Source organism: Gavialis gangeticus, unplaced genomic scaffold, assembly GCF_001723915.1.
Source record: "Gavialis gangeticus isolate Ggan-Ray unplaced genomic scaffold, GavGan_comp1, whole genome shotgun sequence".
NCBI lineage: Eukaryota > Metazoa > Chordata > Crocodylia > Gavialidae > Gavialis > Gavialis gangeticus.
Window position 1 is genome coordinate 83,300,805 of NW_017729033.1, and position 12,880 is coordinate 83,313,684.

At 38.1% G+C, this 12,880-nt stretch overlaps 1 protein-coding gene across 1 annotated transcript; it reads left to right on the plus strand.

The window, feature by feature from the left end:
- Positions 1-869: 869 nt before the first annotated feature.
- Positions 870-4,561, plus strand: MTNR1A (melatonin receptor 1A). Its single transcript, XM_019525871.1, has 2 exons — positions 870-956; positions 1,286-4,561. The coding sequence occupies exons 1-2, from the start codon at positions 870-872 to the stop codon at positions 2,222-2,224; spliced, it is 1,026 nt and encodes a 341-aa protein (XP_019381416.1). The 3' UTR covers positions 2,225-4,561.
- The last annotated feature ends 8,319 nt before the right edge of the window (positions 4,562-12,880 follow it).

A 12,880-nucleotide genomic window follows, 5' to 3' on the forward strand; every position in this document is an offset into this window, starting at 1 on the left:
GCTTTTATTAGTACGATCTCTTAAATACAAGAAAACAAGTTCAGTTCTCAATGAAATCATTTCCACGTGTCATTGTCTCTGCATATGCATGATGATTTAGTATTTCCCTCTGAACATTTAAAGTATGAGATTTAGCCACAAACTGTACTTTAAAAATATTTTAATACATGTAACCCAATTAAATTGGAACATAGTGTTAAGAATTACAGCACTTCAGAATCTTGCTAGTTTATTCATATTTTCCTTTTGAGGTCCCCTTTCAATTATATTTTAAACAGCATGGCACTGACTACATGCTGAAAAAATGAATAAAAAATTCTAGGCCAAGAAGATCTATGTTTAGCAAACATTATTCATAGACATATGGAAAAGATAAAAGTAAAATATTGAATTGTTTTAGGCAGTCATACCTCCATGGATATTAATATTATTCCCAGTCCCCAACTTGTCAAAAAACACTGAATGAAATTGTTATCTTTGAAGTAAAAGGCAAATATCCCATTGACTTAAATTGCACCAAGATTTCACGCTAATACTTCATCGTTAAAAGGTGTCATCAGATTATGGATTATTAGCAGAGTCATGAATCCCTGTCTTGCTTGTCGTGTGTTTCATGTCTTCTGGACAAAGATCACCTGTTACTGTAAATGTTGTATATTATAGACAGCATTTTGAAGCGCCTTATGACTTAATTGTTAATAATAAAATGCAGACCAGTAGTTTGGAAATTCAGAATAAATACATGAGCAATTGGATGTACTCCTCTTAGATTTTTATAAGTTTGTCCTATATATCACTTTAGATTTGCAATAAGAATTCAGTTTCGATATCTTCAATCACTTAAATGTGCTAAGAGATTAATAGTCCTCATGCTTACTACTAAAAGCCAAAGTAACCTGCAGATTTATAACAGTTTTAAAGATATCAAGGACAAGCTAAATGAATGTGATACATCAGTGCATGCCATATAAGTACATAAAGTGAGCAAAATACTGAATTACCTCTTTATGCAAGTGGAGCTCTATCCAAAATTCATTCAAGTCAGTAGGGTCTTTATATTTTCTTCTGTCATCACTGCAGACAGGGCTCAAGTGGAAATAGATTTGATGATGCATGTAATGTTGTGGTACTTAAACCCAAGGAAACCTGACTTTTAAAGGCATGCCTTAGAATTCAGTATATTCCTCCTTAAATTAAAATGAGTAAGTTAATCTAGAAACAATACATAAACAGAAGTTAGTGTATTTCACCGAGATTGACCATTAAAATATGAGAGAGGGCATAGGTCACAGATAAGGAGAAGCACCAAAGGGAAAAAGAAAAATTACAGTTTCTTTTTCATATTTCTTTTTCAGGAAATATATTTGTCATCAACCTGGCTATTGCAGACTTGGTAGTGGCCATCTACCCATACCCTCTTGTCTTGACATCTGTATTTCGTAATGGATGGAACCTGGGATACTTTCACTGCCAAATCAGTGGTTTCTTGATGGGTCTAAGTGTCATTGGATCAATATTCAACATTACGGGCATTGCTATTAATCGATATTGCTACATCTGCCACAGTCTCAAGTATGACAAGCTGTATAGCGACAAGAATTCTCTGTGCTACGTCATTCTCATCTGGATCTTAACATTTGTTGCCATTGTGCCCAACCTATTCGTTGGATCTCTACAGTATGATCCCAGGATCTACTCATGCACATTTGCACAATCTGTGAGTTCAACATACACAATAGCAGTGGTTTTTTTCCATTTCATGCTTCCTATAGCCATAGTTACATTTTGTTACTTGAGGATATGGATACTTGTTATTCAGGTGAGGCGAAGGGTTAAACCTGACAACAAGCCCAAACTGAAGCCACATGACTTTAGAAACTTTGTTACCATGTTTGTTGTGTTTGTACTGTTTGCAGTATGCTGGGCTCCTTTGAACTTTATAGGCCTTGCTGTGGCCGTGAACCCAGACACAATAATCCCTCGGATTCCGGAGTGGTTGTTTGTATCCAGCTACTACATGGCATATTTCAACAGCTGCCTTAATGCTATTATATATGGACTCCTGAACCAGAATTTCAGAAGAGAATATAAGAGAATTATTGTCACAATTTGTACAGCCAAAGTATTCGTTCAAGAGAGTTCTAATGATGCAGCAGACAAAATGAAAAGCAAACCATCGCCACTGGTTACGAACAACAATCAAGTAAAAGTAGATTCTGTGTGAAATCAGGAGCATTACTCTTGTTACTTTACAGCACTCAAACACTCAGTCCGATTTTATTATACTGAAGGCACTTGGACATGGTTTTTCATGCAGTATTTGTGAGCCAAAGTAACACAGGCTTGATATAAAAAGCCTCCTGTTTGCAATGACCTATCTTTCAAATACCAACTCAAGTATGTACTTACAGTTTTAAAAATTTGTAGAAAGAAACATTTTAATTTTATGTGTAATGGGAAAACAACTAGAGATGGAATGGAACAAAAATATCCTTGTGACATGGTTCTTTGCAAAAGCATCATACAACCATCTCCGTCCAACCTCTCCCTTGCACCTTCTTAGTTGCAAGTCAGGTTATGATCCTGATGAGTATCCAGAATATTCATTCTGGTGTTAGGAAATGTGAAAAAGAGGAACCAGACTAAAAAACCTCAGTGAGCATTCACTAGGTTTATATAAGTTCCTACAGTGGTCATAGTTTTTACTTTGAGGTAAATAGACCTCCCTACTCCCTTTAGGAATTGCACAACCCTTCTTGCATTCTCCTTTTAAAAACCTTTTCAAAGAAATCCACATACCTGATTATCTCAAGAGCTACAAGGACAGAGGTACTTACGGGAGAGTGGGGATGGTCAGAGAGCATATGTGGGTCCCCCAGATCAGGCCGCACAAGGGAGATCCTGAGAAATGGAGAATGGCAAACCTCTCTGATTTTCAGGGACAAACTACACCAGAGAAGATTGAAATCCCCCACAGGAGACAAGGGGAATGAATGATACCCCCTGGACACATTAGGAAGAAGGACCAATTGGTTTTCAATGATGTGAAGTGTGCATTGGATACCAACCAACTGGTCTCTCTTTAAGAAGCCAACACCAATTAAGATGGGCATCTGTTTAGGGAATGGGAGTTCATTTGGAGAGGGTAGGGAGGATATTCTACTTAGCTGAAATTCCAACAAGATGAATCCTGAGAACTGAGATAATCATTAAAATGCACAGTTCCATCAGATGGCATTTTGCCTACTTTCTGACCCTGTCCTCCCTCACTTAGTGTCAGTGAAGAAAATCAATTTGTGATCGTAGGTTTCAGCTTTTAAATGAGTAGGTGGAGGTCCTTTCAAAACATTCACAAATTCTGTCTTTTAAGTGATGTTAAAAGGAATGTTACACTATAGTACATCTGAAAGGTTTTCTAATCCTCAACCAACCTATCACTGATACCGTGTTCACTGATGCTTGAGCTTTCCCAAGTCAGTTCCAACCATCTCTTCAGGAGTAAGAATTTTTAATAGCTTATCAAACTTTAGTTGTTATATGTTAAAATGTACATGATATTCAAACTGATTCATTAAAATAATTGCACAATGCAATCTGAAAATATTTGCTTTTCAGCAGCCTAGGATATGATGTCCTTGAAACATTAAATATTCAATATAAGTCCTTAAGCTATGTATAACTTCAAAAGCATCTCATATATCTTTGGACATATACACTTGACTTAATATAAATTATGAGTTAAACAAAACACATTCATACATACTTGAAAACCCCACTGACACTTTGATAAGTGAGCAGTTTTTTAACTTTAAAATAGGTGCCTCATGTTGTCCTTCATTCACTTCAAGTTTACAGTGGAACTAATTATCACAATGAACAATTTGAGAGATGAACAAGATAGTCAGTGCATTACCAAGATGCTTGATTCATCTCTGTTTATGTTCAAACCTTTGTCTAAGCCACCGTGTACATATGGTCTCTTCTATTGTCATATCATTATATGATATGAGACAATTAACAGCATAAATTATATCACAGCTTCCTTCACTGTGATTTCATCCTGAGAGGATGCTAAGCTGTGATGTCATTGCTTTGTATGTGTAGCTTTATCCAAATAATGAGGGAGGCAAGACCACCCTGTACTAGTCATATAACTAAATAAAATATTTAATTTTTTACCAAAATCTTGCCTTCTTAAAATATATTTCCTCTTTAAAATAGTATAATATTTAATGTTGAATCTAAGTTTCATTAAATAGGTTGTGTAACCTAACCCTTGGTAAATTCGGTATTGTCAAAGTTTTTTCATTTGCCCTTTTCAAATGGAAGCTTACTTGTTTATCATGTCATGTATAAAATAAGCTTTGGAAAAGTTGTTGAAGTTAATGTATCCATCCATGTGGGTTATCCAAGGAATTAAAATCCCTTCTAAATCACAAGTGCTAAAAATGTTTTTGATTTTAATAAAAATTACTTGCTTTATGTAATAAATAATATACTATACCAAAGGTATGTATTTTGGTGAATAGGTCTGTAATTAAAATTAAGAGCATTTTTCAGATCTGGTGTTTTGAAATATTTCTGTCAAGTTGAAAAAATGACAAAAATGTGCATGGTAATGATACTCTGAGGTGCTAAATATAGCAATAATTCCATGTTATTTTGCGGGGTTTCTTAATCCATAGCTATTTATTTACTCTAAATTAATACAGATAGGTCATTTAGGAAATTATTTGCTGAACTACTCAAATTCTTTCTCTTTTTTTCTCCACTCAAAAACATATTTTTAGGAAAGATTTGCAAAGCAACCTCAAGCACAAAAGGATTATTTATTAAAATTGAAATACCAGTGCTTAGATGCCTGGTAATGTTTTAAGGAAGTGATTCTCAACCAGCGTGCGATTCTCAAGGTAAACCCAGAGATTTCAAATAGGAATCCATAGTATAAAAATGATAAGATCTGCTGTGATCTTTCTGTGTTCTTTGCAACAGAAAAATTGCTTTATTATTTTATTATTTTTCTATAGTAAAAAAAATGAGCGAAAACTAAGAGCTGGTATTTTCTGAGTGGTACCTTGAGTCTGAAGGTTGAGAACCACTGATTTAGAGTCTAGTTTTTCCAGAGGCTCAGTGACTTAAGCAATAAATAGCTATTCCTGGACTTGCTCAGAACTTCATAGAATCAAGTCCTGTGTGATCAAGTAATGGTTAGAAAACATACCCTGCTTCCTTCTCAATAAGAAGATATGCTCCAGAAGTTGTGCATTTACCCAAGCAGACTTGCTCTTTAGGACAGCTCAATGACCTTCAGATACAAGGAAACATGTTTTACACCCTAAGTGGTGAAATTCACTCTTCTGTTGAGGCACACAGTCAGTATAACTAAGATGCATTTTGAAGCCTCAGTGATGCATTGGTCCTCTCCAGAGTGAAATATATTCTAACAAACCAGTCCTACAGTGTGATGTACACTGCTGGATCCCCGTTTCTGTACAGACTCTTAGTAATGTCATTGGAGAGCCATGCAGGAACAATATCTACCTATATGTGCAAGATGGCTATACCAAGGCCTGAATGAGCATGATTTTACCCAGCAAGAATTCCTTTCTACTACATAATCCTGACTGTGATAATCAGAGTCTCTTTCAATGTGTCACTATATCATGTATTTTGTACCAGAAGCTTGATTAGTGATCATTTTGTTGCGAACATTACATGACAGAAAAGTAAGGCAGAATTTCATTTTAACCCGTACAGGAAAAAAATATATTAATCTTAGTTAACAAGTGCTTACAGTATTTAAACTGTGTTTGTATGCAACCATGTACTTAGAAACAGCTTGCTTAATACTCTGTACTTTTATACAATATTTCTTTCCTTCCATTGTGCTAACACTGGAAAAATTTGGAAGTAAAAGTATATTATTTGATGTGGGCATCAGAGAAATCAAACTTTATTTGTTTTTCAGTACTTAATATTTTAGAAGATTATTATCTCTTTGAATAATCCATAATACGCTATTTGACCACATAATAGGTACATGGTGACTCAATAACTCTTTTTACTATGATTTGTCCATATTTCACCTTTGTATGGCTTTTTGGACTATTTTTGGAATGCTGTTACTCATCAGCATCAACAAAAAATCATGATGCAGTGAAGGGATTTATTGGTTCATTGCAATTGCACAGATCATGTTCCAGTAATAAACCTACAAATATTCAGTATATTAAACACACACTAATTGTGATCACAATGTAAAACAGGGTGGGGCAAGGGGCTGAACAGTTGCAACCTTAGTGCTTGAAATAACATATTTATAAACTAACACTAGTAATATAAAATGACTGTTATTTTCTATGCTTCTGACACATGCACTATCTGTCTATAATTTATAATTCTAGCAGGTTAAAAGAGTTAAGACTTAAAAGAGTCTGTCATTTTCTGACTGAGACTTTGGGAATAATGTGTGCCAACAGAGCTAAACTTGTATTTCCAATACAGAGTTTGTAGAAAGAAACATTCATAGTGCCTAACTTATACTCCATGTACTGTATCTACAATTTTTGCCTAATTTAAAGGAGAATCCCATTTTGTGGTTCAGTTATTTTAATTATAAGAAAATTTTTCTTCCTACCTCAATAACTTGGACGTGCTAGGAAGCTCCGATTATCTAATGGTGTGGAACTTCCCATGGTACGAGATTTTCTTCTAGAAGAAAGAGGAAATTCATGAAAAGGAGGTTTGTACATTAAAATTGTTATAGGTTTCCTTAAATGTATATGATATGTTTGCTGCCCAAACTGTTCACATTACCAAGCACTAACCATAGAATATGTTTATTTAGATAGATATATTGTATGTAAATGTGTTAGTAGTAATATTAAAGATAAAGGGAAGAGCCAAGATCCTAAACTTATGTATATCAACATAGCTCCATTGATTTACGCCATCTGAGGATCTGGCAGAATTTACTTTCATAAATGTACAGGACACCTATCTTATACCACTACACAACCTATGTCTTAATTTTAAAGTTAATCATTTGTAAAATTGTCTGGGTCGTACCCAGGTTGTGGAGGAATGTGAAATTGCCTGCTAAGTACCTGCAAAATAAATTTCATTCAATGAAGTTGTCTATGTGAATTATCATTTTTAATAAAATGAATATGTAAACTGTATGGTTTAGTTAAACTTCTAATGATGTTTAATTATTGACTAAGCTGGTAGACCCAAATAAGCATTTGACTAATATCCAGATATCATTGTCCTTATGCAATTCTAGGTATATACAGTAATCACCTTTCCACTCAGATTTCCCCCTAGTGATGTCGCCAAGAGTGTACAAGGATTTCTGCTTATGACAAAGGATATGTTTATGCAAAATAGGTTGCTTATCTTGAAAATTCTTTGATTAAAAATATTGCTTATTCATAAGAGTGTTCTCATTGATCTCATTAAAATGTATTTGTTTAAACAAGTGATTCTCAACCAGGGTCACAGCACTCTGGGGTGCTTCAAGATTCTTTCAAGGGTGCTGTGGGGTTCCCCAAAAGGTTATCAATATTTGGTTTGCAAGCATAAAATCACAAGATAAACCCAGAAATAGAAATCCATAGTTGTAGCCTTTCTGAGATCTTTGCAACAGAAAAAACTGCTCTATTATTTTTCTGTTGTCAAAAAAAACGAGTGAAAACTAAGAGTTGGCATTTTCCGAGCAGTGCTTTGAGTCTATCCAGGGGTGTCTCATGTCTAAAAAGGCTGAGAACCACAGGGTTAAGCCCTCCATGACTGAAACTTAGGATAATAGAATACTCAAGAAGGCATACATTATACATCATGTTACAACACTAAATATGCACTGGGGAATTGTCCATTGCTGGACCGAGAATTACATCAAAATATTGTTATGTTACAACTGCCAAAAAGTAAACTTGTGGCCCAAAAAATCAAATATGTGTAATCTTTCATACAGTACTGAATCATATAACGTCCAGGCCTTTGCAATTCTAAATATTCCAATGCCCTTTGTTACTATGTTGAAGAAGCAAATAAAAATACTTTAAATGATATATAACTGCATATCCTACAAACATATATTCATCCTTCAAGCCATGTTGAAGGACATATAAGATTAGATATGGTAAGTTTTTCGACTGTAATTCTATCTTAACCTAGACATTTCCATCCAAGTTCAGCAATTTTTATCAAAAAATGGGTGCATCAAAATATGAACTATTTATAAATTATTTTAAAAAACAGCAGGTTAATATAAATCCATAAAATTCCTGGAAGCTAAGGAAGATTCTGACTACCACTTGCAATCCAAGACATATTTTAAGACAATGCTTTCCCTCTGTCCTCCGTTAAAAGTTAACATTTTACTACATTCCTAGCCAAAACTACAGCTCTTTGTCCCCTGAACTCTATTCAAGCTGATAGCCTAATTCTCCTTACCCACCTGTCCACAGCAGCCAATCTGCTCTTCAGCACAATAATGCTCTTACCTCCAGGTCAGAATGTCCTTGATCCATCAGTTTTTTTTAAAGGGTGTTCTTGTCTCATGTTCTTCAACTCCTGGCTAAGGCATTTCTTCTCCTGAACAGCAGAGACTTCCTCTGCCTGAAGAAGGGTGATTGAGCCCGAAAGCTTGCTGAGAACTTTTTTCCAACTACTCAGTTGATCTAATAAAAGATATCACATCTAGTCAAAGAACATTACCATCTCCTGAAGGCACATGACAACTGTCCCACTGCTTCTTTGCCTGAGTTGGAGGAACAAGGCTAAGTGCTGAGAGAAGCAGCACCCTTGGAGAAGGCAGGTTTGGTGCCCAGTGAAAACAATTGATACATGAGAGGAAATTTGACCACACTATTGTCCCAAGGGCTACGCACCTTCTTCCTTCTTGACATAGTTACACTAATCGCCTCACTAATACTGATTCCGATAGTCTGGCTAGCAACATGCCTTTCTTTGATAGTGAAAACTATGTTAATGGACAATTTATCAATAACATGTCATGTCCTACTCTATAAGTGCTATTGTGTTATCCATACAAGTATGTAACTGAAAGTCACCTGCAATCCATGTATGGATTTGGGAACTTCTTCAGCATGAGGAAGAAGGAGGATCCATGGAATTACAGACCAGTCAACCTGACTTAGATTCCTGGAAAGATCATAAAGCAGGTCCTCAAGGACTGCATTTTGAAGCACCTAGAGGAGAACAAGTGATCAGGAACATTCAGTATGGCTTATCAAGAGTAAGTCATGCCCGACCAACCTGATTTCCTTTAACAATAGGGTAGCAGGCTCTGTAAATGGGTGGAGAGCAGTGGATGTAGCATACCTTGAATTTAGCAAGGCTTTTGACACTGTCTCTAACAGTGTTCTCATTAGCAAGCTAAGAAATACAGGGCACATCTACATGGGACACTTAATGTACAGTAGCCTAATAACACTGTGCAGTAGCGTGCTGGGCAAAACCCATGCTAATATGCTACTGCACAGTAGTATTAGGCTACTGCACAGTAAGCATCACCAAAAAAAACCCCACTGACACTACTGTGCAGTAACTATAATTATTTTGCATTTAGTACTTCATTAAGCAAGTACTAAGCTAAATGCACAGTAACTATTGCACATTAATGAACAGGTAGGCATGCCCACAGACTAGATGGAAGGCCTATAAAGTGGATGCATAACTTGTTGAAGCAACTGGTTGAAGCTTTGTGAGCTTTAGGAGGCACTGTGCTATCTCCTTCAGATAAAACATTAAATCAAAGAAATACTATTTCAAATCCTCACGAAGAACACCTAATATTATTAAAAGAATCATTTTGACTTATGAACTGATTCAAGTCTAATTAATTATATTGTCTGTACGAAGTTCTCTCAGCAGTTTTTAGGTTGAGTCAAGAAAACCTGAAGAGTATCGAAAGCTTTGTGAGCAGATTGAATCAGCACGCTCAACAAGTACTCATGTCTAGATGTGAGGAGATATTGTTTAATGTCTTCATTAATAATTTGGATTATGGGACTGGGTGCACACTTAGCAAATTTGCAGATAACAACAAGCTGGGCAGAGTTGCAGATACTCTGGAAGGTAAGGTGAGGATCCAGAATAACCTGGATAGAGTGGGAAAATGGTCCACAGTCAATCAGGTGAGATTCAATAAAGAAAAGTGCGAAGTCCTGCACTTGGAACAGAAAAATTGCATGCAAAAATACAGACTGGAGAAAGACTGGCTAGGCTGCTATACTGCAGAGAAGGAACTGGGATTTACAGTGGACTGGGGGAAGTCAGAAAAAGAACAAGGATAGCATTGAGTGCCTGAGAGATCTAAGGGGGCAACTGACATTCGATGCCCAGAAAGGGCCAAGCTCCTAAATGATTGTTTTGCATTGGTTTGTCACCCTCCCAGGAGGATCACACTGCCAAGAATGGCACAAACCAATCTGGGAGTAGGCAACAGGCCCAAAATCAATGTGGATCAGGTGAGGGAACACCTTGAGAAATTGGACGTTCACAAGTTTGCGGGCCCAGATGGAATGCACCCAAGAGTCTTGAAAGAGCTGGCAGACATCATTGCATTCCCCTTGGTGGAGATATTTGAAAAACTGTGGCGCTCTGGTGAGGTCCTGGATGATTGGAAAAGAGCCAACATTGTCCCTATCTACAAGAAAGGGAGGGATGACCCAGGGAACTATAGATCAATCAGTCTGATGTCTATCTCTGGAAAAATCCTGGAGAAAATTGTCAAGGGATCCATCAATGCCAAACTAATGGAGGGCAAGCTTCTGAATGCCAGCCAACATGGCTTTGTGACTGGCAGGCCTTGCCTGGCCCACCTCATCTCTTTCTATGACCAGGTAACATGTGCCCTGGACAAGGGAGAAGACGTGGACATCATATATCTGGACTTCAAGAAGGCCTTTGACCTAGTTCCCCATGAAGTCCACATGGTTAAGCTGGGGAACTGTGGCCCTGATCATCATATGGTCCGATGGCTAGGCAACTGGCTACAAGGTCAGACCTAAAGAGTACTAGTTGAAGGGAGCAAATCAATGTGGCACAGGGTGACCAGTGGAGTCCCTCAGGGCTCGGCACTTGGGCTGGTACTCTTTAACATCTTCATCAATGATCTGGATTTGGGAGTCAGATGTGAACTGGCCAAGTTCACGGACGATACTAAATTATGGGGGATGGTGGTCACGCCTCAGGACAGGCTAGGGATACAGGCTGACTTGGACACACTCTCAAGGTAGGCCAACCAAAACCTGATGGCCTTCAATGCAGAGAAGTGCAAGGTGCTGCACCTTGGTAGGAAGAACCTTCAGCACACTTACAGATGCGGCAGTACTATGCTCGCTAGCACCACAACAGAAAAGGACTTGGGGGTCTTGATTGACCACAAGATGAATATGACCCACCAATATGATGCTGTGGCTGGAAAAGCTAACCAAAATCTGGCATGCATTCACTAATGCATCTCAAGCAAAACCAGACAAGTCATCCTCCCTCTTTACTCAGCTCTGGTGAGACCACAGTTGGAGTACTGTGTCCAGTATTGAGCCCCCAACTTCAGGAAGGATGTGGAGAAGCTTGAGAGAGTCCAGAGGAGAGCCACTCATATGATCCAAGGCCTGGAAGGAAGGCCATATGAGAAGAAGCTGAGGGACTTGGGACTCTTCAGTCTGGAGAAGAGAAAGCTCAGGTGGGACTTGCTGGCAGCCTACAACTTCATAAGAGGGATACATCAGGACCTGGGAGAACACCTGTTCACCAGATTTCCCCAAAGGATAACAAGGTCTAACAGCCTAAACTCCAGGAAGGTTGATTTAGACTAGACAAAAAAAAAATTCTTTATGGTGCGTGTGTCCAGGGTGTGGAACAAACTCACCCCAGAGGTGGTGCAAGCACCTACTCTGGATTCCTTCAAAAAACAGGTGGATATATTTATTGCTGGGATCACTTGATCCCAGCTGACTTCCTGCCTATGGTGGGCGGGGCTGGACCCAATGATCTCATGAGGTCCCTTCCAGCCCCTAATGTCTATGAAATCTATGAAATAAGCTGAATATGTACCAACTGTGTGCTCTTGCTGCAAAAAAAAACCCAAACAACCCAGGGTTGTATTAATTGGAGTGAAACTGGCAAATCAAGGAAGATGATTCTTCTGATCTACTCAGCATTGGTGAGGCCTCCTCTGGAGTACTGTGTCCAGTTTTGGGTCCCACACTGCAAGCAAAATGTGGACACTTTGGAAAGTGTCCAGTGTAGAGGAACAAAAATTATTAGGGGCTTGAGAGGCAAGACTTATGAAGAAAGGCTGAAAGAACTAGGGATATTTAATCTAGAGAAGACAAGACTAAGGGGTGATTTGATAACCGTCTTGAAATACCCAAAAGGCAAATATAGGGAGAATAGAGAGAAGGTTTTCTCTGTGGCTGTAGGAGGCAGCATTAGGAGCAATGGATTTGAAGTTCAGCAGGTGAAATGGAGGTTATTCATAGATTCATAGATTATAGAGTTGGAAGGGACCCAATGGATCATCATGTCTGACCTCCTGCCCCTGACAGGAAAGAGGACCAAGGTCAGATGACCCCAGTCAGGTGATTGTCAAGCCCCCTCTTGAAGACCTCCAAGTTGGGTGATAGCACCACCTCTCTTGGAAGCCCATTCCAGACTCTCACCACCCTTACGGTAACAAATTTCTTCCTAATGTCTAACCTAAATCTATTCTCCACTAGTTTGCACCCATTATTCCTAGTTACTCTCTGGGGCACTTTGGTAAACAGCGCATTCCCAACCTGCTGCCCTCCCTGATAAACTTATAAGCAGCTACAAAGTCACCCCTCAGCCATCTTTTGTAAAGGCT

Excerpts from the sequence above, each read along its gene's own strand:
- MTNR1A (XM_019525871.1), top strand. The coding sequence starts at position 870 with ATGCTTACTACTAAAAGCCAAAGTAACCTGCAGATTTATAACAGTTTT. Across the intron at positions 957-1,285 it reads TAAATGAATGTGATACATCA|GTCACAGATAAGGAGAAGCA; the intron begins GTGCATGCCATA and ends GAGAGGGCATAG.